This window comes from Merops nubicus, unplaced genomic scaffold, assembly GCF_000691845.1.
Source record: "Merops nubicus isolate BGI_N331 unplaced genomic scaffold, ASM69184v1 scaffold19642, whole genome shotgun sequence".
Lineage (NCBI taxonomy): Eukaryota > Metazoa > Chordata > Aves > Coraciiformes > Meropidae > Merops > Merops nubicus.
This window is the reverse complement of record NW_008594204.1, coordinates 256,159-281,068: the sequence shown is the minus strand read 5'-3', so window position 1 is coordinate 281,068 and position 24,910 is coordinate 256,159. Positions and strand designations below refer to the sequence as shown.

Sequence of the window (24,910 nt, the reverse complement as noted above, 5' to 3'; positions counted from 1 at the left end):
CCTGTAAGCATCATGTGAAACATTTACATCTGATATGGCAAGGACATATCTGTCTTTCAGAGCTGCTCTCTTCTGCAAGCTGGCACAAATACTTGATCTTAGCAAGATCAAGTAGAGAGCTCTAAGTGCTATAAAACATGCTACTGCACTGCAATGAAAAAGGCAAAACAGTTCAAATTATTTTCTTAGCACTACAGGACAAATTTTACTAATCTGTACTATATCTAGCACCATGATTCAGTGCAAATATTTACGATATTAAAAATGGCATGAATTTTTGTGTTTAGCAAAACTCGGGGTTTTAAAAAGTGAAATATTATAAAACTAATATTATATTAGTTGTAATATAGTGATAATATATTCATAATATTAATAATCATAATATTAATAATATTATGAAATATATTTCTTAGAAATCATCCATAGTACCCAACACACACATTTCAATATGTAATGGATGCTTAGACCCTTACTACTAAAAATAAACCCAGAACCACATTTTTCATTACCTAAGAGGAAAGAAAATTAGTTCCTTTTCATGATAATGTATATGTGGCAGTGCCAGAACAGAAAAGCTTAGCTTTTAATCCAGTGGTACTGTATACTCTAGACTCAACAATTTAAAACTATTCTGTTATTGCTAAAGTGGCAGCAACAAAATATTTTTGGCAAAATGGAGCAGTATGCTTTAAAAAGTCTTCCTAACATTTTGCTAGCCATTGTCACCGTTAGCATTTTCCAAGTACTGCTATTTTTCAGGAATGTCCATTCACAGTAGTCTCAAAAAAAAAGTATTCCTATTTTAGCATATTATCATTTTTCTTATCTTTTCAGTTTCTCCTTTCTGCAGTTCATCTGTTTTACTTTTATATGTGTTCATCCTTTGGAAACAGTAAAGCAATGAACAATAGCCGTTGCTCATACACACAAACATTCCATGGCTTTTCTTCTAACATCATCTTGCCTTGATCAAAGATTAAGCTTTCTTTTTTTTTCTCTAGACCATGTGAGCAATAACATTTAGCATACCTGGGTTTGGATTCTGTTGAGCCCTCTGAACCAGAGAATTTGCCCACGTCGAAGTTCTCTCTCCGCATGATCAATTTCTTCAACATCTTCATTGAGTTCTTCTTCAGGGACCTCCTCCTTCTCAGTGAGCCTCCCTGCCTCCTTTAAAAACTTTAGCCTACTTGTTGGGATGGTTGCAATGACCTAAAATTATAAAAAAGTACTGAAAACATAAGCTTCATTCAATAACAATCATATAATAATCTGCTAATTACAAAAGAAGACTGTTATTTTAATGAGATCTATGATATTTCAGGAAAGCTAAGGATAAGCATATTCATAGTAGCACTTTACAATTATACAACTCCATTTTAGTCCCCCAATACTTAGTTTACTATTAAACTGATCAATTAACTAATTAAACTATGAAACAAACAGCATTACTTGCATCCTTCAACCACACTGGCAATACACAGCTATGGAGCAAGCTTAGGGCTAGGGAACTTTCTTCAAAACTACAAGAAGATGTAAGCATTATTTAAAGAAAACTTAGCAAGATTGAGACTTCTGCAATTATTTGGGTATTTCCATTTACTGATAATAATCTAATGTATGTTAACGTGAGCTGAAAATTAGTTGCATCTCATGCTTATAAAACTTGTCACACTACATTGGTTCACGTATTCAGCTTCCCTTTGTTTCACCAAGTTGAAAAGCCTTCCTCAGTATTTGCCAAAAATGAGGTTTCTGAAAGGCGTGCGTTTGACACTCTCCCTGATGGACTTCTTATAAAGTTACATCTGTGACCTTATTATTAATAAATTCAAATTAACTCAGCCCCTCTTCTTATCATCTTTGTCCACCAAAGTGCTCCTTGGAAGGAATTAATACAGGGGATGGCTAATACTCTTAAACATTTGCAAACATTGTAGTTAGACGACGTTATAATTATTTTAAGTGCATTTCAGTGTTACCCTCTTGGGTAGTCCTTTTCTCTTTGTTCTGATTTCTTTTGTCGGCTTGGATAAAAACAGGAGCAGATGGCTGTTTAAGCAAGACATTACCTGGAGCATATTGAACACTTATAAAAAAAAATCCTATAAAGTTAACTGTTAAACCCATTTAGCAAAAAAGTGCTGCAATTTTCTTTTTTTGTTTGTCTTTGTTTCCGCAGTGACCAATTACGTCTCTGAAGCCCAAACAAGTGGAAGATGGAGAAAGAATAAGGCAACTGTAGGAAAACTGGTGAGGAAATACCTTAAAGTTTTGGTAAACTGGAATGGATTTAGTGAAGACACATAAAAAGGCACCGAATATGTTCAGGATGAAAATAAGCTGTTGAATTTGCTGAGAGTCTCCTTGAACTTCACGATCCACAACTTTTAATACGTTATTTTCAAAGACAGATAGATAAAGAAATGAAAAGGAAAAAAAAAAAAAGAAAAAAAATAACATCCCATTTCTATGCTACTACAGAACTTTTACAAAGTGCATTTGGGGGCTTGAAAAAAAAGATGCAAACTTGGAAAAGTAATGAACTGGTGTGACATAAGCAAAGACAGGACAGGAGAAAAAAAGGTAAGTGCTAGTCATTTCAATACTTACTGAAACTCCTTCAGCTTCCCAGCTTTCACAACACTCTAATCCAGCACTCTACAGAAAGAAGCTACTTGAGACTGTTTGATATCCGATGAAACTGATGATGATGAAGCACTCACAAGACAGTACATGTAGAAACAACTGTGCTTGGTAGTGATTCTGTGCAACAAAACATATCCCTGCTTCACAACTTCTCTTGGCCAGGCTGATAGATTCTGTTCTATCTCTTTTTTTAGGGTATTTGCATGTCTTTTTTTTGTTCACTTGTTTTCCAGATCTGCAGACACCTGCCTAGCTCAGGTAATGGCAGACTCAATAGACTGGATGTAAATTAAGGAATTAAATATTATTCTCAGGAAAATTATCGCAGTTTTAAAAAGTAATCAAGAATTCTGGGAATGTAACATGAAAAATTTTAGAAAGACTTTGTTTTCAGAAGTGATGAGGGCCACCTATTATAAAATTGTCCTTCAAAGCATCTTAGATTTGCTTCCTAGAAATTACACTTTAAATCACTTTTAAAGGTGCCAACATTAACATCTAAACTTGAAAATTTTGATTGGTTTTAGCGGTTCACAAGAACAGCAGATTCAGGAGACTGATAAAGGGGTAACAAATTTGTTTTGTGTTGAACTAGAATTAGTCACACCAGGAGAGAAAAGTCTGAGAAGGAAGAGAAGCGCATCTCCTAAAGGAAAAGTCTCTCTTACTGCAGAGCACCATGAAGAGAGAACTTCCCACAGACTGTAAAACTTCTAAATATATAATGAAATTTTTTTTGGCTTCTGTTTTTAATTTCTGGATACTAAGTGCTGACCACAAGAGGAAGATTTTTTCCTCTTATGTGCTTTATTTTTTTATTTTTTTTTATTTGCTTTTATTTATTGCTGTAAAATTGTGGGGTTTTCAGTGATAAAATTGTTGAGATATTCCAATACCAGTTTTGACTTCATGTCTAGGATCTTGCAATAAGGCTTGGGCAACCATGTCCAACTTTAAATTGAAAACAGATGCTGATTTTATACTTAGATTTCAATGGTTATGTAATAACACGCATAACAAAATTAAGGTGCCAAACAGTACAATTCATCAAAGGCTGTGGGAAGTTCTTCACAGCTGAATGGTCTAATAAAACAGCTAGGATTTTTCTCCCTTTCCCTGCTTTACTTCACACCCCCCTAGTTGGTATTTTCCAATCAGCTGAAAACTAACTTTTTCTTTTCAAGTATTAGCAAACTGATTTTAGGTCTTCCTCCTGAAAGGTCCTCAGTCAAATCCCATTTTCAGGTAGTAATTACAGTGGAAAAATCTAATAGTGGTGGTTTTCAGCAAGCTGTTAAATGCATTAAAAGCTGTCATGAATCATAGTGTATTTCTTAAAAAAAAAAAATTCTCAGGTCAACAGTCCAAAAAAAGTTATCCATAAGAGAACAAATAATCAGTTTTGAAAACCAGCATCTAGTCATTACAGTTCCACCAGAACTATTCCAGTATTCAATTGCAATTAGCAATTTTGTGCCTGTTTCTTCATAGTGGCAAACCAGTTATTCTATATGTATCTTTACATCTGAGAGGCAAAGTGTAGCTTCACATTTTTCATATAGTTTTTTTAACTGTGTCCGATGGCATCAACTTAAATACATTAATGATGCATTCAAAGATGAAAAAAAATTAACAATATTATTATTAACTTTGCAATATGTTTGTGCATGTAAGAATAATGCACTATTCTGACAATACTGATTGTATCTGTATTATTACTTCTAGACAGATACTCATATAACTTATTTAATTATCTCACTAAAACTTGTTTTGACATTTATATAACATTCTATATTAACTAATCATGACACAGGTTGTAGCAGAATTTTAAAATGACACATAAATTAAGCTGCACTTTTCTAGCAAAAAATCCTTTTTCTTTCATCCCACCTCCCATCCTTCTCGCACCAAATTAGGTGGATAGAGAATCACTGTGGATATAAATTAAATATATTTGACTTAGTCTTCTTAGCCAGGAACCAAGCTCCCACGGATTGACAGAATGGCAGAATCAGCAAGAGAATTATTTTCAGACATGTGCCATGGCTGAACAGACACACGCTACACTGGGTAATCTCATGCAGGGAGGGTTATGGTGCCTTTGCCCTTACTGTATTTCTTTTGTGACTAGAGGACTAGTTATGAAACAAATGTCTTCCACAAAAAAAAAGCCTAACTAAACTCACTGGTAATAGCACATCCTGCTAAGGGGAAAGAAAAGATATGAAAACTTAAAATGAAAAGGAGTAGCAGGATATATTGTCCTTATTACTGTATCTGTCCTTGAAATACTTGGAAAGCTACCTGTATTTCAACATGTGCTAAATATGATGTTGTGAGAGACCAAGGAAACAACAGCGTATTGGGATTATGAACAATATCAGCTCTTTAATTGGTTTATAAAACCAGAAAGCAATCTTCATATTCCTGTATGCTTACCTGACCCCATACCAATTCTCCTAATCCAATAAATACACACCACATCCACTGGTCAAGCTGCAGGGGAGAACAGCTAAATGGTTTTCCTCCAAACTGGACAATTACTATCTACAAAGAAAAGCAGAGAAGAAAGATGGCAAATATTTTCTGAGGGAAAAAAAAAAAAAAACAAAACACCTAAACACCCCCCCCAAGAAATCCCAAACTCCACAAAAAAACTCAAAACAACTTTCAGTCTTCCTCTTTACTCCTTCCATGAGAAAGGTCCCAATACTGATGGCTTCCAGGATGCCATTGCAGAATTCAACAATAACGTAAGGATAGAAATAGCTCAACTCTAAGCAACCTTGAGTCTGCAGTAGACTTCAGCAAGGTAATGTCAAATGGTATCAAGTACAGGATAGGTGCCAGCAAAAGGATGGATGCAGGAGGAGAAGGAAGAATTAGTGTTCTCACAGTAAAGTAATTGTTACAGTATCAACAAATCATTATGGCTCCCTACAATCACAGAATCATAGAATCCTTTAGGTTGGAAGAGGCCTTTAAGATCATCAAGTCCAACTATTAAGCCAACACTACTAAGTCCTCTGCTCAAACAGAATCAGAATCTGTCAGGGGGTTGGATCTGGGTGATCTACAAGGATCACCCAGTTCCAACCCCCCTGCCATGAACCTGTCATACATCTTCAGATTAATTTAAGATTTGACTTAGTCCCAGTGCTCAAAATTCTTGCTGTATTACTATGGCTACACAGCATTTTTCATTTACTTTATTGACATGTGTATTGACTAAGAAAACATGTGAAACCAGGTAGTTTTCTATTAAATCTAACCTCTACAGCATTTAGATTCCAAAAATAGCACACAAAAAATACTTAAGGCAAATTTCTGACATATCGTTGCTAATTCTTGCCCAACTCATTACCTGAATAGCAAATGTACCCAGTACAATAGTGCAAAAAATTGGATTTCTGAAGATGCCATCAAAGACATTTCTTTCACCGTGGATTTTCCGTGCGTTGATTTCATTGAAAAGCTGCATCATGACAAAGGTGTTGAAGATAATGGTGTAATGCTCGGAAGGAGGAGAGTGAAGTGGTGCATTCCTCCCACTGTCAATCTTAAACATTTTCTCACCTAGGTATAAGACAAAAATAAAAGTCCCTGCTAGAATAAATTAATCCAACTTAAATTTCTCGTTCCCTTGTTTACTTTAGCCAGTTGCCTCCTGTGCTTTGCTTTCACAGCTTGCTTTCTGTACTGATATAATACAGGCAGAAGTTGTAACACCAGTGAGCAAAAGACATCTAAACTCCCTGAGCAAGAACCTTCTCAGTTGATGACTTCTACCTAATAATTCAGTATATTTATGCAAATAGTTTTCAGTAGCACTTTTCCTTTAACAAAGTAGTGACGATTCTAAGAAGTCAATTCTTTCTGATGTACCAAGCACTTGAGACCATAGGCAATGTTTGTGATTTTCTACAATAATTAGAGGCAACCACTCTTGAGCAGCTTTTACCAATTTACTAATTGAGTATGGTGTAACTCTTGACGAGGATTCAAGGGTATTAGTGATAAAACCCACAGAATTCCTGGTTTTAAATAGATTCAGTTTCGATCATTCTGCTAGTCTGTTTTGAAAAGCATACTATGAGGAACTGCTCTTTATTTTGATAATTTGACTGCCACTTTTATATCTGAGCAATAAAAAAGTCAAGATACCCATGATGAATAACTGGAAAAGTAAGATGAGTTTTCAAAAGATACCTGCACCTGAGGGACTTCTTTTCTTATAGACTAGTAGACTGGTTTGGGTTTGAAGGGACATTTATAGGTCATCTAGTCTAACCCCTCTACAGTGAGCAGGGACATGTTGCTCAAAGCCTCATCCAACCTGTCCTTGAACGCTTTCAGTGATGGAGCACACACAGTTTTTCTGGGCACACACAGAAAGCTGGAAACAGTTTCTGTGTCTCATGACTCTCGTTTTAAAGAAACAAAAATTCTTCCATATGTCCAAACAAACAAACCTTCTTTCAGTTTAAAGCCACTGCCCCTTATCTTGTCACTACAGGCAAAAAGTCTGTCTCTGTCTTTCTCAAAAGCCCTCTCTATACACTGAAAGGCTGCCGTAAGGTCTCCTTGGAGCCTTCTCCTCTTAGGCTGCCCAAGCCCAGCTCTCGCCTGCTGGGCTCCCAGCAGAGGGGTTCCCCCCTCGGGTCATTGCTGGGGCTCCTCTGGCCCCGCCCCAGCAGGTCCCTGTCTCTGCTGTGCTGAGGACTCCAGAGCTGCCCCAGCACTGCAGGGGGGTCTCCCCAGAGCGGGGCAGAGGGGCAGGATCCCCTCCCTGCCCTGCTGCCCACGCTGCTGGGGGGCAGCCCAGGCTATGATTGGCTTTCTGGGCTCCAAGTGCAAACTTGCCAGCTCACGTCCAAGTTTTCATCCACTTTCTTATGCACAAAGTTTACAGACAAGACAGAATTATTGAAAGAGGCATTGCCTTAATGTAAGGTTGGCGCATGCACATGTAAGTATAAATAATGAATGAAATAAGCATAAAGATTATCATAATACTACTCATTTTCACAACCAGTGTTTTGTTAATAAAAGCAAATTAAACCATGAGCATTTTTCTGATCTCCCACTAGCACTATTTTCAGAATTTCTGAAGAAAGAAGAAGAAAGGTTTTCTCCTAAGATCATTAATTCCATCAGCTAGGTTAGCAGTGAGCATTTTTTTGCCTTGGGCTATTTGAGCAGTTTATGTTCAAGTTACTGAAAATAATGAGCGTGTTTCCAAAGAAAGAATTTGGCTTATAGTCTTTCAACGGGAAGCAGATTACAATATCACAAATATATCAGCAACACAATATGAGACCACAAAACTTAGACTGTGTGAGCGCAAAGGGTTTTTTTTGAAGATTATACACTTCCAGAGAGATAACTAAGTATTGGAAAACATTCCCCTTACTACATACATATACAATAAAGGAAAATATAAACGAGAGCAAAGAGCTATCATCATTTTATAGGTGCACACATATGCATATATGTACAATACATCTATTTGCTTTCGTTCAATACACACACAAATATACAAATAATACTTGCTTCAGAGAGAGTATTTGTCCTGAAGTCCTGAAGTCTCTGCCATTGCATTGCATCATTTATTGGCAAAGCAGGACATGCTGCTATTATGGAATAGCAGTGGTTAAACTCATAACTAGTTTTCATTTCTTAACATGTGCCATGAGGTGTTCTAGTACATCCACTTTAAGTTTATTATGCCTAGTTGCTGGATTTTTTGGGTTGTTTTTTTTTTTTTTTTACTACAATTTGACAGAATTAAAGGACTTCTGGATTTCTGATGTACCTGATGGCATTATGTAATGTTCAAACACTATATATTCATTGCCACTTTGCAAAAAAAATAGAAAAAAACTTTAGGTAGTAGCCTCAACAGAAACCTGCTACAATAAAAATTGAAATATTACTTGATCAAAATATAAGTTATTCTTAAGAATCTGGAGTTTAATTATTGTAACACTGAGTTCAGAACATCATCTCACTGCAAAGCTGAGCCTCATGGAGTTTAGAATGAAAAAACTATTTCCTGGGCTTATCAGAAAATTGGTTGGGCTGCGTCCTTCAAAGTATGCATGGATTTTCCAGAGACACACAGAAGTAATTAGAATGGGGTGAAAAAGCCTGGTTTTCTTTTTATTAGGGCTCAGCATAAAGTTTTTTAAACTATAAAACTCATCAAAAAGCCATTAAAACTCCCCATAAAGTTCACAGAAGCTCTTGTTCCAAGATTCATATCACAATAATTACCGAGACCTTCTACACCTGTTTTATAGAATCTGAAATGACAGTTTCCTTAGACTTGCTAGATGTTCTCAAAATACACTGTAAGACTAACAAGATTACAGACTAACTCTCTTCAAAACCTGGCAATTATTTTGGTTTAAATAGCTCCATGGTTAACAGGTCATCACCTCCTTCGAGCATTCCAAATAAGCTGCCAGTTGTTGGTAAGGTGGAGCAAGACTTTAGGGACAGAGCTCAAAAGCTAAGTATTACAAATTTACATTTACAGCTTATACTGAAGTCTGTATAAAAAGAAAGAAAATCAGAAAGACAACAGATGTAATTTAACAGTGATGATATAGTGACAAGTGCACAATACCCAACTGATAAAATTATCTGTCCTTTGAGCAAGTTCACTTAGTCTTTGGAGTAACAGAATCTATTATTAGTTCCTACTATTCCCTGCAGCAAGAAAATTTCCTCATCCTTCCCTCCCCACTCCAAAATAAAACCTATAAAAAGCATCCGTTGCTAGCAAGACCTGAAGAAGAGTCCAATAATCTAATAAATTAGATTTCCCCCTCCCTTTTCGTATCCATTCTAAATATTAAATGTCAAAACATGTGCTATTTGTATCTTTTAATACTGTTTACTTGATTATCTATACTAAAGATCAGCATTATTTCTTGACTATGGGAAACACTTTGCTTCAAATAGGAGCTTCTCCTGATATTGGCAAAATGGACCTTAACATTTGGGTGGTTTTTGTTTGTTTGTTTAATTTGTTGTTACGTGCTTACTAAAGATGACTAAGTCTCAAAATGAAATGTCACCATACAAGCAGCAGGCTATATATTCTGATTAAAATGTAACCTCCTGTGCTACGTTTTTTGGCATAAACTTTTGCCAAAGCCCAAACCTCCATTTTGTTAAGAGGAAAAACAGCTCAGTGAGGCCCTTCCCAATGTAAACAACATATGATAGGTGCCTAAATCCCTCTATTGCATCTGTTCTGCTTCCCCTGCTGTTTCTGACCTCATTAAACAGCTCGCTCCTGGCAGCTGCTAAACCATGACAGACTTAATACATGTGTTAAGTGCTTATGTTTAAAGCATTGTGACACATCAGGCAACAACACCTAGATGCTTCTAAACTAAGCAACAAGCCTAACAAATGTTCTTACCGACAAAAAGAAGTGTGAATATGAGCGTAAGCTGGTAAACAGCATGGCCCAGGATGTTCTTCATCATGGTGCGGGATATAAGAGGTTTGTTCCTGCCATATGGCTTTCTGAGCAATAGAGCCTCTGTTGGAGGTTCGGTGGCCAAAGCAAGTGAGGCAAAGGTGTCCATAATCAGATTGACCCACAACATCTGGACAGCTTTTAGAGGAGAGTCCTGCGGAGATAAGTTAGAAAGTTACATATTTCCTAGAGAAAAAATTGTTGGCAGGTCATTTACTGTGATCTCATTTCTTCCTGAGTGACCACAAGCAGTGCCAAAGACAGGACACTGAAATACACGGACCTTTGCTCTGACCTACAAAAGACCTGTCTTATATTTCTTATGCAAGGAGTACAGTGATCTGAGCAAAGATAAATTCTTTCCAGTCATTTAAATCAGGAATATTTACCATCACACATTATCTATAAAGCATAGGAGTAATAGTTTATAACACATTTCACAATATTCTCTGGCCCTTCATGCGGCACGCTTAAATTTTCAGCTGAATTTAGGTAACTAGATAATACAAGTGGGAGTTTCTTTACTGGAAGAAAAATTATACTGAAACAAATTCAAAGAAATGTTTCCTTTTACTATAACCAAGCTATCTATTTTTTCAGGAACAGATTGAAATTATTAAAAAATTATTAAACCATTACCGGACATTTCAATGTGTGTTACTTAAATGAGACCTTTTAAAAACAGTAGTGATGAAAAAAAACCCTGATATTTGAATTTTAACAATATCCTGAAAGTCACTAAACTATTAAAAATGTGCAAAAGTAGGAAAATCTTTATTATTTTACTGGATGCTGGGCTGGCATATTTGAAACTACAGAACTGGAGAGGAAAAAAAATAGCGTTACTACTCGTCAGGATGAAGTATTTATTTTCTTAAGCAGACGGCCAACCACTAGAAGGAGCTCTTCCCTCACTTAATTCAAGAAAGAGTCTATGGTCATATCACAGAGGAGGTAATGTTTAAAATAAAAACAACAAAACCAAAACCAAAGCAAAAGTAAACAAAGCAAACGAAACACAGATATCAGGAGACCTCCAGATGACTATTAGAAAGTTTTGATTCGTAATTCATTGGAGCAGCTGTAATGATCAATGCAATTGCTTCAGGAAAAAAATGAAAATTCTTTTTTTTTCTATCTACCAATCTCCTGTGCTTTTAGACTGAATACAAAATGGGCAGCGTTATTAAGGACTGCTCCTGTTTCAATTAGATAGGTTGCATTAGGAAAATATGTTCTCAAAAATAATAAGGTATTGGAATGACAAATTTAAAAGGAGTTAATCTGCAGTGCCAAAGTTGGAAGCTCAAAGCACTATTTTCATGTGTTACATTACTGTGGTGCTGCAGTAGGGAAGCAAAGAAATTCGTGGAACAGCACAGAAGGCAAATCAAAGCCAATAAAAATACCTTATGAACTCTGCCCTCTTCTTCAAAGGATTAAACATTCATTTTTAACAAAATATTGAGGGCCATTATCCATTCAGTATCCCAAGGACTTATGTAGAACAAGGATAAGTGGTTTGATCTCTTATAGATCTGGTTTATATTCCAATTCTCCCCTGAGATAAAATATTATTTCCTCTTGGAAACTTATTTTTATCACATTTACACAAATTTTGATACATTTTATTTATTAAAAAATACTATTTTTTTTTTTGGCTTATTTAAAGGGATGGAGAAAAGAAACCTACTGTTTCTAAGTCTTATAGGTTGGCTACATCGGGGAAGGGAGGAAGATTAGCATTAATAAACGCTTGACCTCTTGGTTCTGAGTTGCATTAACTGGGCTTATCTGAAGAGTTCAGCTCACTTATTTGATATGCAGCTGCAGAAACAGTAAACACCCTTGTCTTTACAGGTGGCTAAAAAACTAAAAGCAATCAGGACACACTTCATTCCAAATTGAGAGTTCATTTATTTTTATTAATACTAATGACTCCAGAAGACATGCATTAAAAACAGTTTGTTGCTAGGGCTCAGTGACCCTAGAGTTGGACCCATTATATAGAGAAAAAGGGAAAGAATTTTCCTTGTCCTATTTTACCTGTGTAGCTAATAAGTTTTTCTGACAAATATCCTCTACTTTGACATGTTACAATAGCTAAATTTCCTTTTCATGCACTGACTTGTGTCAATAAAACTGAATTTCTCTGCTATGCTTAATAAATAGTCAAATATTCAGAGCCTGACATATTCCTAGCAAAACGAAAAGTCAGATTATTTCAGTCTCTAAATCACACAACTGTAATTGGCAGTCATCAGTTTTGGCAACAACATGTTCTCACCATTTCACACTGCCAATCACCTTGGGTGGCTATGGTGCCCCTAATAATTATCTATTATTGGCAGTGCTGCGCTGTTCAGTCAAGTGTGAAAGCTCATTCTAAGCTGAAGCCAAAACATTAAATACACATTAGTCTGGGCACGCAGTGGAATGAAATTTCCACTGCAACTCTAACTGATTTCTGATTAGTTCATGGAAACTGAGGAAAATACCTATCAGCTAAGGAGCTTAGTCTTCCATTACAGATTTCAGTCACTTATGCAAGTGGGATGCAAATTCAGTGTTCTTTTCACTGCATTTTAGGCACTAAGTGACCAGCTAATAATTTCAATTCACTTTCTGAAAACTTTGCAGATGAAAGCTGTTCAAACTGCAAACTACCCAAAATCACCACTTATTTGTCAAATTTCTTTCCACTTGACCTTGGAATAGGTTAGCATTGGCCTAGAGGTAAAAGGAAAATGTCCCTTAAATCAAGTGATGTTGCACTTCATCCTGGAAACACTTAAAAGTACGAATTGCCAAAGGCTGGAAATAAACTACAAATCATTTGTGACATACAGAGCCTGACAAACTTTAGAGCTTGTTACTTTTGATTTAGATGACAAGTTGTAAGGGAATAAAGTATTTTCACCCTTACCTCTCTACTTCTGCTTGTCACAGAACACATGCATGGATTCAGAAAAATACTCATTTCTAGGAGGTTAACTTTACATAATGTTTACATAATGTTAAAAATGTCAGCCCTCGCTTCTGCTGCTAGATCACTCTGTCTGTTAATTGTATGGAAGTGGCATCCTCAGTTCTATTTTCACGTTCTACACCTTCCCAAAACACAGCTAAACAGAACAGACTTTGATTTTATATTATAGCTTTACCAAATTTAACAGTGCTCTTGTTTTGGCATTTGCCAAACATAGTTCTGCAATGAAACATTATAACCATGTAAATTGCTGCCTTATACATGTTAGTCTAGATCATCCTCATTTTTTGAACAAGATCTGTAGAAACAACGTGATTCGTGCAGTAGTTCATTGCTGCAGTGCTTTTTAATTAACATTTAATTTTCCAAACATGGTGCTCTATAGAGTCACTGTTTTCAGTTCCTAATGTCTGCTAAAACATTAAGTCTTTCTTAAGTAAGAGAATAATAGTTTGGATGTAAAACATTAAAACACAGTCTTTGTCTTCTCTTTCTTTAACGAAACCTTTTTGAATAGTTACATTGCCTCAACAGTTAGAGGCAAAGTTTGGCACAGACATATACCTGCTGGCTTCAAAGTTTCAGTAAAAAAAACTGTTTTCATTTGACTGAACTGCATCTTAATTTTTTTTATTTGGTACATACCCAGACTATTTTTAACAGCTTCAAATGTAATGAGCTAATATTTTCTTAGTACCCTGTACATGTTAGGGACAAGAGACAAGATGAACGTTCTGGCTTTGCAGGGCACGCACAGAACTCTATATGACACCTAGAGATGTGGAGCAATGACTCATTGCAAGTACAAAATTCACAATAATTGTAGGCAGAGCTCCAAAGAAGAACTCTCACAGAGTCCATCAAAAAATGTTATTCAGAGAATGAAGTCAGACTATGAGATTTTATATCTCATAAATCCACTGGAAAAATAAATTATTGGTTTAACCTGAGGTAATGGTTGCTAAAGAGAAAGGACAATCATGTGCAAACAGGTCAAGATAACCACAACCCGGTAATTTTAAAAGTGTGCATTGGACAGAAGGAATCAAGAGGTAAATGAATTAGATAATTAAAAGACAAGGTATTCCGTGTAGTTCAGCTGCATTGTGCCACACAAACTGCACTGACAAGGGACTAGCAGAAATAATAGTTGTAGTCTCATTGGTGGGTCTTAAGTACACACTGGACACAAAATTAAGAGCACCTATGCAGCCATAGATTGAGTGATCCCAATTCAGCTTTTAATCAGAGACTTCTCTAGGCCTGGTTTTCGTGTATGACCTAGATCTCAGAGTGCTTTACATAATTATAGAATCACAACACAAATGTTCATTATTAGTCGAAAATTCAGACCTCTTGGCTTAGACATTGAGCTGCTGTAAACTGAAACAGAGCCCAGCTGAAATTTCTGAGGGGCAGCTTCGGTTTGGCAGCAGCCACGCTATGCTTGCCAACAGGAGACGCTGTGTCTGTTATGTTGCTTAGAACGTAATTTCTGTTACTTGGACATGACTTCTTGCTGGGACCCATGACAGAGAACAGCACATGACTGTTTGCATTGGTCCCATTTAGTCAGCGTAATAACTTCTTTAGTAGCCCACAGCTACTCCTTTATAATCCTTGTATAATATTGGGGTAGCACGTAGGCTCACAAACTTTGTGCAGGTAGTTAAAATGTCTAGTGAAACACCAAACTAGGACAAAACAGAAGTAGACAGAAGTAGTAGATATGGTAGATATTCTAACAGCTGCACCCTGATGAAGCAGGCATTTAGTAGATGAATTATAGAATAATATTTGCTTAAAATTAACAGAATTAAGCTAAATAGTAGTTTCCTAAATAAATGTATTTACACCTACTGTCATGCAACTGCAGGATCAGGTTTTTTGAGAGGTGACACTAAGAAGCATTAAAGAAATGCTACTACTAACACAGAATTTTTCTTTCTAGATCTGATGAAATATTAACAAAAGGATAGCCTGTCTAATATTGATTAACCTGAATATTAATTGTGGACTGAAATTATATTCTGTGAGTCAAAGAAATCCAAACTGACTGCCTAAAAACAAAGTAAAATTCAGTCCAACATGTATGTCCTTTATATTCATTTTGAAGGTCACAGAAAGCTGTGTTGCCTCTTAGAAACAATAGATTTTAGCTTCATTTGTTAAGAACTTAAAAGTTCCACTCAGAACAATAATTGAAGATCTGTGTGCAGTTTTGCAGTCTTAGATCTCTGTGTGTGCACCGAGCCTGCTGAATGCAGGATTTTTTTGGTATATTCATGCATTTTGTGCTAGAGCTATTTTCATAGCAACCAGAAAGTACAGTATGTTCTCAAGTGTAATTTTTAGTGAAGCTTAGGAGCCAAACAAACATAATGTCCTTCCACTGGCTAGAGTCTTTGACATAATAATGTTCACTCTTAAGGGAAGATCCTTCTTGAATGAGACAGAACTGAGAGCTACTCAAGATGATCAGCAGTCAGGCCAGTGAGTGTAAACCGAACTATAATGGAAATAGCTGCTGCCTTCTTCCTACTATTTCAATTTTAGCTCCTTTTAGACCTCTCCTTTGAATTGGCACTTTTACTGCCAAATAAAGGAATTGTATAAGAATCTGTTTGGACAGGAATACAGGAATACTAGGAGGTGTGCATCAAAACCAGTAAACAGGGACAAGAGACTTGACTGGCTCACTGACGGTCTTACAGATCATTGGGGCAATATAAATGCACTGGGCCTGATCCAAATCCTCTAGAAGCCAATGGAATGATCCAAAGGATGAAGAAAGCTCCAGAATTAAAAAGGAGAATATGCTTGTGCTGATTATGCACATGCACTTTGACTCAATTTAAAACAGTCTTTGCACTGATGCAGTAACATTTAACCTCTGCAAGAATACAATAGAAATTACATAGTTAACAACATGCATTTCCCTTCATACTTTTACAAAGTGATTGAAAAATGCTGAACGTTAACAAAAAAATGTATTTAGTTCAGATAAATATTGGTAGGCAGTGATAGCATGTTTATAAAACAGCATTTTAGAAGGAAGCACTCGCCTTAGCTCCAAATGTGATATTCTTACCACATTGCTGTTAGCACTTTTTTCTACATGGTTTTGTACCACTGATAAAAATCCTGGAGGATTTACCTTCCTGATTTTTAATGCTTATTTATTTTACCTCCTGCTACCAGCAACAATCACTTCACAGCTAAACATTTTCTCAATATGCTTGGAAGTATTAGTCAAGGGAAAAGGAAAAGTTATCCAGCTTCTGCTGCAACATCAACTTTGTCCCACAGCACAGACTCATGGCAACAAAGCATCGAGACCTGGCGACAGCGTGGTAGGCACCTCAAAATTCTTACTTCTTGGAAAACAAGTGACTTGACGTTTCAGTGCTTCCTTTATACACAATAAAATTGTCATTTCACTTGTACAGATCACTTCCACTTGCTTCAAAACCAGCCACTGCTGATTTCTCTGAGAATTGCAACCCTAGCACCAGCCTCAGAGAAGCTAAATGAGGACAGCTGTATCTATCCAGCTGTTGCCTGGTGCCAGCAGAAGCTGGAAGTCTGGGGACTCCTCACATGCAGCACAAAAAAAAAAGGCCTCTAAATATCAGTCGAGGCTTAGGAGAAGTTTGACCTCATGGTTTTATGAAGATACTTGAGTTTCTGGTTTCAAGTATCAATTCCATGATTACAATGTAAGCTTACCCCAGAGCAGAGCTAATGACTTATTCATTGTTTTCCTCCACTGTGCATGAGGTGAAATTCACCTGCTGAGACAGGGATGTGCATCCATATGATGCACAAGAGAGAAGCATCAGCTTTCCCACAGTGTGCCTCTGTCTCAGGAGGTGTTTTGTAACAGCACCTGTCTGCAGCATCTGAAATATACTTTATTTTAGGCAGTGAGAGCACTAAAACCAGCATGTTTTGATATGAAGGCATGATGGACAAAACCTTCATACTCTATACTAAATACATCCTTCCTTTCTAGGGAAACAAAAACAATTTAATTAATCAAAAAGTCATAATTTGAAGGCAAAAATATGTGGTTTCCTCTCACACATGCTTTTTGTACAAGACCTAGACATGTTGCTCATACACCAGGATTGCAACGAGGGATTAACGGAGGAGAAAAAGAGATGTATGTGTCATTTACTCGGTTTGTCATTTGCATGTGAAATTAAAAGGAATTGCTTGAAATCAACAAAATAACTTTATCAGTGACAAAGCTCCCCTGCTGTGATTACTTCTGTGTGCCAGTGCCGCTCTCCTGAAAATAATAATCCCATTCCATAATCCATCAAGAAATACATATTTAATAGTGAAGTATTCTGAGAGGAAAAGGCAAAGTCACATAAACTCCTCCTTCTCCCAGTTCCTGCCATCTTCTGTTCTACCATGACAACATGTTCTTGGTCACGACAATAGTATATAATCAAAAAATGGGAGCTGTATGGAAGCAGCACAAAAATTAGCAGCTCCTCAAAGCAATTTACTTCCAGAAGAAGATTAGTTAGTACACTTCCTTACGTCAGTAGCTATTTAACATTTAGCATCTTGATCCTAAATACCCTCGTTAACCCTCAGAAGAATTTCAGAAAGCATACTTAGTGCTGCATAAAGTAAGAAGCAAACATAAGGCACCATTACTTCAAAGAAAATGTAGGTGGGCAGGATTTGGCCCCATATTTTAGGCAACCCCTGAAGTTGCCCTTACCTGGGTAATGCATGCTCCAGTGAAAGCCACAATCACAGCCACGATGTTAACGGTGAGCTGGAACTGCAGGAACTTGGAGATACTGTCATAGACATTCCGTCCCCACATGACAGCCTTCACAATGCTGCTGAAGTTGTCGTCTGTCAGGATGATATCTGAGGCTTCCTTCGCAACGTCCGTCCCAGCAATACCCTGGAAAAATGGGTTGTGAATAAAATTACCTACTAGAAAGTACAGAGACAGAATAGAAAATCTTCATACTCCTTCAACAGGCATATAGAGATTTCCCAGCATAGTAACAGTGACTGCAAGTGAGAGCAGATTCTGCCTTTTATATTTGCTCAGAAGTTAGCCAATATGGCCTATTTTTGAAAGTGAATAAGGATGCAGAAAAGGGAATTGATAGAGAGCAGTGGAAGTCTTGTGATGATGGTTTTGAGTGCTCTAAATTATCAGCTTAATGACTACAGATCTTCTGAGTTATTTTTATCGTTGATGATATTTTATTAATGTACATGAATAGAATTGCTAACAAAAATTAGAACTACGTATCTTAATATATAGTCTAGTATGTTGATGTCTCCAGAGTCAGAAAGCTGGGAAGACATCTTTACAATCAGTGACGGATTTTACCAAAGCAAAATAGTACTCAATGTTGTAAAAAAGAGTTCATTTTCCTGTATTCATACAGGGTTCTGCATATAGCCAATAACCACCTTAGACAAAATATTGAAAGAATATCAAAACAAGCAATACCAGAGAATCTAAAACAGTCAGTTAAAGAATACTGGAGGAACATAACTCACTCCCTCCAATGTGTTGCTTCACTGACATGTAATAACTAAGCAACTTTCTCAGCACTTAATGAATGAAAAATCTCTTAAAGCAAATTTATAATGACACAAACATCAATAAATCTCCTCAAGATTGTACCATTGCAAAGCCAACATCTGCTTTTTTCAGTGCTGGTCCATCGTTGGTTCCATCACCAGTCACAGCTACAACCTGCCTCTGTTCCACCTGCGTGCTGTCAATGATACCTGCAAAAAAGTGTATACGTTTGTGTATTTATTATATAAAATAATTAACAAAATTAAACTTTCTTCTAAGAAAAATAGCAGGGTCTGTGCAATATAGACTACATAATATCACCCAAGTCTTACATAGATAAATAGAGTTGACTTTTAAGGAAAATAATGATGAATGTCTTGTCATCACTACTATACACTACTAGAATTTACATGGAAAGTTCTGATCCTGCATCATCAAAACATCAACAAAACTTGCAAAGACTTCAAAGGGAATGAGATCAACTCATTATGTCCTTCTGGACTAATTCAAAGTAAACCTGTTTCAGCCCGGGTCTCTGATTAAACATCAACAGAAAGGATTTGCCAAAGACTTAAGTTCATGCTTGAAGCTCTCCTAAAACGGACTGAACTACAACATCTGCTTTGCTGGGATCCCTCCTGGCAATCAATTTAACCTAAAGATAACAAAAGCTATTGGTGATGAATTTTATTTAGCTAGAGCCAAATTAGCATTTCAACAGACATGTTCAATTCTGCCAAACAATTAAGAAGAGATAAAAGAATTCTTCAAATTCTGGAGCCAAGCATTTCAAATAAATAGACACAATAAATTAATTTCTGCTTTCATTCTGAGATCATAAGAAAGCACTTTTCACTTGCTGAATCAAGTTTCACACAACTAGCCTGCAGAGAAGTATTTTCCTCTTAGGCAGATGGAGAAAGTAAAGAATAAATAAGGTTATAGAAGCAGCTGTGGTTTTTAATAAGATGGGGATCATTCACCATTCATGTTTTTATTTCCATGTCAGAGTCCATCTGAATATGAGTCCAGAATACAGGTTCGTTGTGTAGGATGCAAGAACACCTCTTCATAACAACTTGGGGATGAAAAATGACAGAATTCCTTTTGCTAACACATTTTGCACAAAGTCATAACCTCTAAAAACAATTATCCAAAACTACCCAGTGTGAAAAGCTTTCATTTTACTCTGGAAAAAAACAACTCACATATCAGATACCTAACCAGAAATAGGAAATTGCAAATTATGAGGCAATGGCTGCCTCTTGGCAAGGTTCAGGCTTATCAGGCACCCAGAAGATTGCAATGCAGTATGGAAGCAGTTAGTGTCCTGTATTTTTCAGTTGTATGAAAATCAGGAAAAAAACCACTATTCACTTTCCATTGCCAGTATGAGCTCAGATAAATGGCACATTATTCTGGTATGATCTTATAATTAGAGCTTTCAATTTGTTGGGGTGATTTGGTTTTGGTATTACTAAACCAAACAGGAACATCAGGTGCCATTTACTGTTAAAAGCAATTATCTCAGTCTTCCTTTCTTGCTATTAATGCATCATTTCATGTTCAATTAATAGTTTAAGCTTCTGACCAAAAAAAAATTAAAATCTCTGACACACCACAGTATTAACTGTTCCAAACAGGTAGACAGCATCACCTCACAATGGGACTCCAAGTGGGACCACAACCCCAGCCAAGAGGCTTTAACAGATACAGTGCTCTATGCTACCAGCAGCCCTGCACCATCCAGCCTCTGGATTCAGCTAACTAACCTACAAGCTTTAGTAGCTGTTCACAAAGTTTACTAGTAATTTTTATCCCTGAAAGCAAACTATTATGCTCCCTGACTTCTGCATGCTCCTTTTTATCCATTCCTCCTCTCCCCTTCTTCACACTTCTGAATGTTTGCCTTCTTTTCCAGTCCTTCCCTCCTTCCTAACCACATATACAGACAAGTATCTGTGTCTGTACAGATTTCACAGACAGTGTAAAGAGACCAAACAGAAGAAGGATTCCTAGGAAGGTTCTCCCTCTGCAATCTTGAGCTGGGGAGAACTGCATCAGTGATCAGCGAAAACTTAAATAAGGGCACGACCTGACAGACTGCCAGTACAGAGAATGCCCATTTCTTCCACATTCACTGGCCTTTCCACTCATTCTAAACAGTCAGAAAGAAGCTTTTGGTATTCATTAGTTGTATCTAACAGCCAGGAAATTCCTTCAAAATAAACTGCTTACTCTAGTTGAACGATTACATATAGTATTTTAATAAAAACAGGTCTGTGAAGTATAGCAGGGGAATTCCTAAAACTCAGCAAAGCTTCCTCCCACAAGTCTTTGCTGTTTCCTTGGTCTGCTCCCTTATCTTAAGCTGTTTGGCTGCAACTTTCCTCTCTCAAAAACAATTTTATTCAATAGCCACAGGAATACACATAGAGCACAACATCACAGTGTGTTCCACACAAGGATTCCACTGATGCTGTAGGAATCTGGGGAGGAGTTATGTAGTTTGATTAAGACCTAAATTTTTCAGAGAAAGCAGCTTGTTTCTGAGCAGGGAAAGGATCATATTTAAACTAACTATGTACAGCTATCGAGAAGGGCACCACAGGCACAAGCTTGCTACAGAAACTGCAGCGCCTCGAAAGTGAAATATACCCTGTATTTTCCACCTTCCTATCAATGAACATTAAGTAAGCTTTAAATCAAATTCACTCAGGATGATAATGAAGAAATATAATATAAAGAATATCAAGCAACAATGTGTCTGCCCTTTGTTTCACAAAGAGCTTGATTTAGAAATTTCTGTCTGCCTCAACTGATTAACCCAAACCAGGCAGAGAGGCAAAATCCAGCTCTAGTAGAGCATTTCAAAGATGCACACCAGTTCAGGCACCACCGGTGCAGGAAAGCTGATCATCCCATATGCTTGCACGTACTTATATTACTTCTACAAGCTAAATATAGGCAGATACAATAATTTATTTTCATAGACACATTCTGTTCAGATTACTTTTTAATACTTCCAAATTTTTTGAGGCTCCCTGTTAATTTAAAAAGAATGTAGAAAGTGGGTCTGGAAGAGAAAATGTAAATTTACTTTAGTTATATGATTAAGTATGTGAAGGAATAGAGCTTTAAAGGTTAATGTAAAACTGTTCTATATAACCTTGCAGACAGCACTGCCAATTATTAAATGAATAGTGCTCCACAAACTTCATGACACAGTAATGGCAGAGAGGAACACGGTTAAAATGCAGGGATGTCTGTACTAAACATGCACCACCAATGTGCTTAATATCATAAGATTAAAGGGGGCCCCTGAAGGCATTGGTGCCTCCGACAACGTTACACATAACAGAGACTACAGAGACCTGAATGGTACTTGCAGAGTATAAAACTCTCGATTCAAAGGCAGAATACCTCCTGCTCCCTTTAAGCTATTTTTATGACCTGTGCTTCAGGGAAGAGTTGGGGGAAGCTGACTTTTTACACTGTGGAACGGGTCAACTTCCTGAATATATCTTCATGTGAATTTCAGTCAAAATAAATATTAACATTTTCTCTCAAAAGGCAATCAAAACCACTTGCAATTTACAACATGCTGACATTTAATTTCAGAATTTCAATTAAGACACCTTTCCATATTTTCCTTCTTCTACCTAGTCTCACAGTATGTCCAAATTAATGAGGTCCTGAATATAATACCATCCCAGGGTATAATATGTAAATATTTTAGTATTCAAGGATAATTATTAAAAATCTTTTCTTCTCTAAAGTTTCCTTTCTGCTTGTTAACAAAAGAGCCTTACATGAGAATAGAATAGCTGTTTTTAATACTACAGAAAAATAAGTCCAGCCTAATTTAAACACATTGCAAAGCAGAGCTTCTTTAACTGGTAAACTGAACATTTATTTGGTCTTTTCTATAACTTCTGATAAGAAGATGATGTTTCTCATCAGTACTAAACAGTTGCTTCCCATAGTATTTGAAAAAACCAATATGACAATATTAAAGCATTTCAGCAATAGTATTATAAGAACACATCAGTATAAATGATGGGCATTTTTACTTGTTATATTTTGAAATAGGGTAAAAATATTAAAAAATACCAATGGACATCATAAAATCCATGAGAAACTATTTCACTTGAACTGAGTTATCGAACATTTTTGTTTTATTGAAAGAGTTCATGATGATAAAACATTTTGACTCTTTTTTTTCAGTCTACATCTACTTCAAAGCCATAAATACTTGAAAGAAACTGTCTGCCCAGCCCGAAAGGCTGTACCATGCCTTTCTCCAGTCCCTTAGCAGTAGTAGAAACAAAAATGCAAAATAAAAATGATCCTTTTGCTGGGTGGGATTGTGCTCTGTGAAGGAGAAAAAATACTCCCTCCAGCAGCTGTGTGTCATTAAAAATTAAACGTAAAAAAAGTTTATTTTGTGATGCGTAGTTTTACCCCAGAGCAGATATAATACATCAAAGAAGAGAAAATCCTCTTGATCCCTCAAGTGTCTGAGAAAAACATAACATTTTAACAAGAGGCCCAAAACTAGTGAACATTTAAATAGTTTCTTGTAACTTTTAATGGCCCTTCGAGTATTATCAGCTAAAAAATTTGACCATGGTTTTCCACAGACTTGTTTTTGAACTGTTAGATAATTAATTGCTCTATCATTTGACCTTGTCACATGTTTAAAATATTAATTGTATTAGTTGCATATGGCATTCAGTAGTAGTAAATATCTTGTGGACTGTCAAAGTGCATGTGCTATAAAACTACAATGCGTTGCTTTTTTTTTTCTTCAGCCCTTTATTGATTTCATCTTCTCTGGCAAAGGTTCTACTTTTCTCTTCAGGGAAACTCCTGAATGATTGAAATGAGTACTCCCACGAGACTCATTTAACCCACTCAGTGAAACACAAATTGTTGTGTGTTTCTGAAACAAATAAACTATTATTAGGCACGTCCCCTAAAAGTTGTAAGACAGTCTTTTATATGCACTAGGGAAGTGAGGCGATTTCAGCTAACTTTGTGCTGTTCTAATACTCACCTGTGGAGCTAATAATTATGTTGCCAAATGTTCTGCAAACCTTTTCAATCATGAGTATCTATTGGGAAAATATTTCTGAGCACACTGTCCCAAAATACATATATTATTTATAAGCTACACATACGTAATATTATGTACATCACAAAACATGTTAGAAAAGGATGAGCTAGAAGGGAAATAAACAGTACTTTCACAATATTTTCCTATTTAATAATGGTAGAAAATACTTTCTTCTGGCAACCCAATGGACCGTCCCCAACACAAGTCCACCCCCACTTTGGAATCACTGGTCTGAACAGAGGCTGGAGAGGGTAAGAGCAGTGTATCTCCAGCTTCCCCACCTTGTGCACCATTCCAGAGCTTATAAGAGATCTGTGTTCTCCTGAATGATCCATGCTTCCAGACCACTTCACGTACACTGCTCCCAATCCCAAAGCACCCAACTGATCCCATCTTCACATTCACAGTGGAACGTTTCCTCCAAAGTAACATGCATTTCTAAAAGTTATGTACTACTCAAAAGCCTTTTAAATCAGTCAGGTATGGAGTCATATCAAGAAAAGCTTGCCATACCCAAAGGATAGATCCAAAAAATTATTTCCTATCTAAATGTGAATTATCATTTAAGTAGCCAACTAGCTGAAAACATGATCAGCTGGATGTCATTCCAAACGTTAGCTCCTCCAAGAACTGCTAAGAAGGGTCTCCCCAGACTTTCTAGGGCCTTAGAAAAACAATCCAGTTCTTTTTTTTTTATCAAAAAGCCAGCAAACACAGCCATCCACTGACAAGGTTTTCACATGCACTGGCCCTCATTTTATCGTGGCCAGAAATTATGTTATTCCTGAACAGAAATGTTCTTACTTCATCAGCCATCTTTAAAGTGTGAGCTTCAAAGTCAATAGAATAAGTTCTCCAGTGATCAAGAAGAGTGAGTTAGAGATATGAAAAAGGCTTTATAAAGAAAACTGAAAAAAATCCCTCTTTTTCTAGAGTATTCCATCTGCAGACAGTATGGTAACAGAATATGACTTGTATGGTGCAGCTTTTATAGGACAAAAACAGACATTAATAATACATCCAGAAATCTAAAGGAAGCCAATGCAAATCATAAAATAAGTGAGCCTATAGGAAAATGGAACTGGC

At 36.6% G+C, this 24,910-nt stretch overlaps 1 protein-coding gene across 4 annotated transcripts in view; it reads right to left on the bottom strand.

The window, feature by feature from the left end:
* The window catches only part of LOC103768531 (plasma membrane calcium-transporting ATPase 2), a 170,999-nt gene that overhangs the window by 16,355 nt on the left and 129,734 nt on the right, over positions 1-24,910 (bottom strand). For all 4 annotated transcript variants that reach the window (XM_008935672.1, XM_008935674.1, XM_008935675.1 and 1 more), the window contains 6 exons: positions 18,808-18,914; positions 17,875-18,066; positions 10,085-10,298; positions 6,014-6,225; positions 5,089-5,196; positions 1,030-1,212 (listed from right to left, as the gene is read on the bottom strand). In XM_008935672.1, the coding sequence (XP_008933920.1) occupies positions 1,030-1,212; positions 5,089-5,196; positions 6,014-6,225; positions 10,085-10,298; positions 17,875-18,066; positions 18,808-18,914 (1,016 nt within the window). The remainder of the gene's footprint in view (positions 1-1,029; positions 1,213-5,088; positions 5,197-6,013; positions 6,226-10,084; positions 10,299-17,874; positions 18,067-18,807; positions 18,915-24,910) is intronic.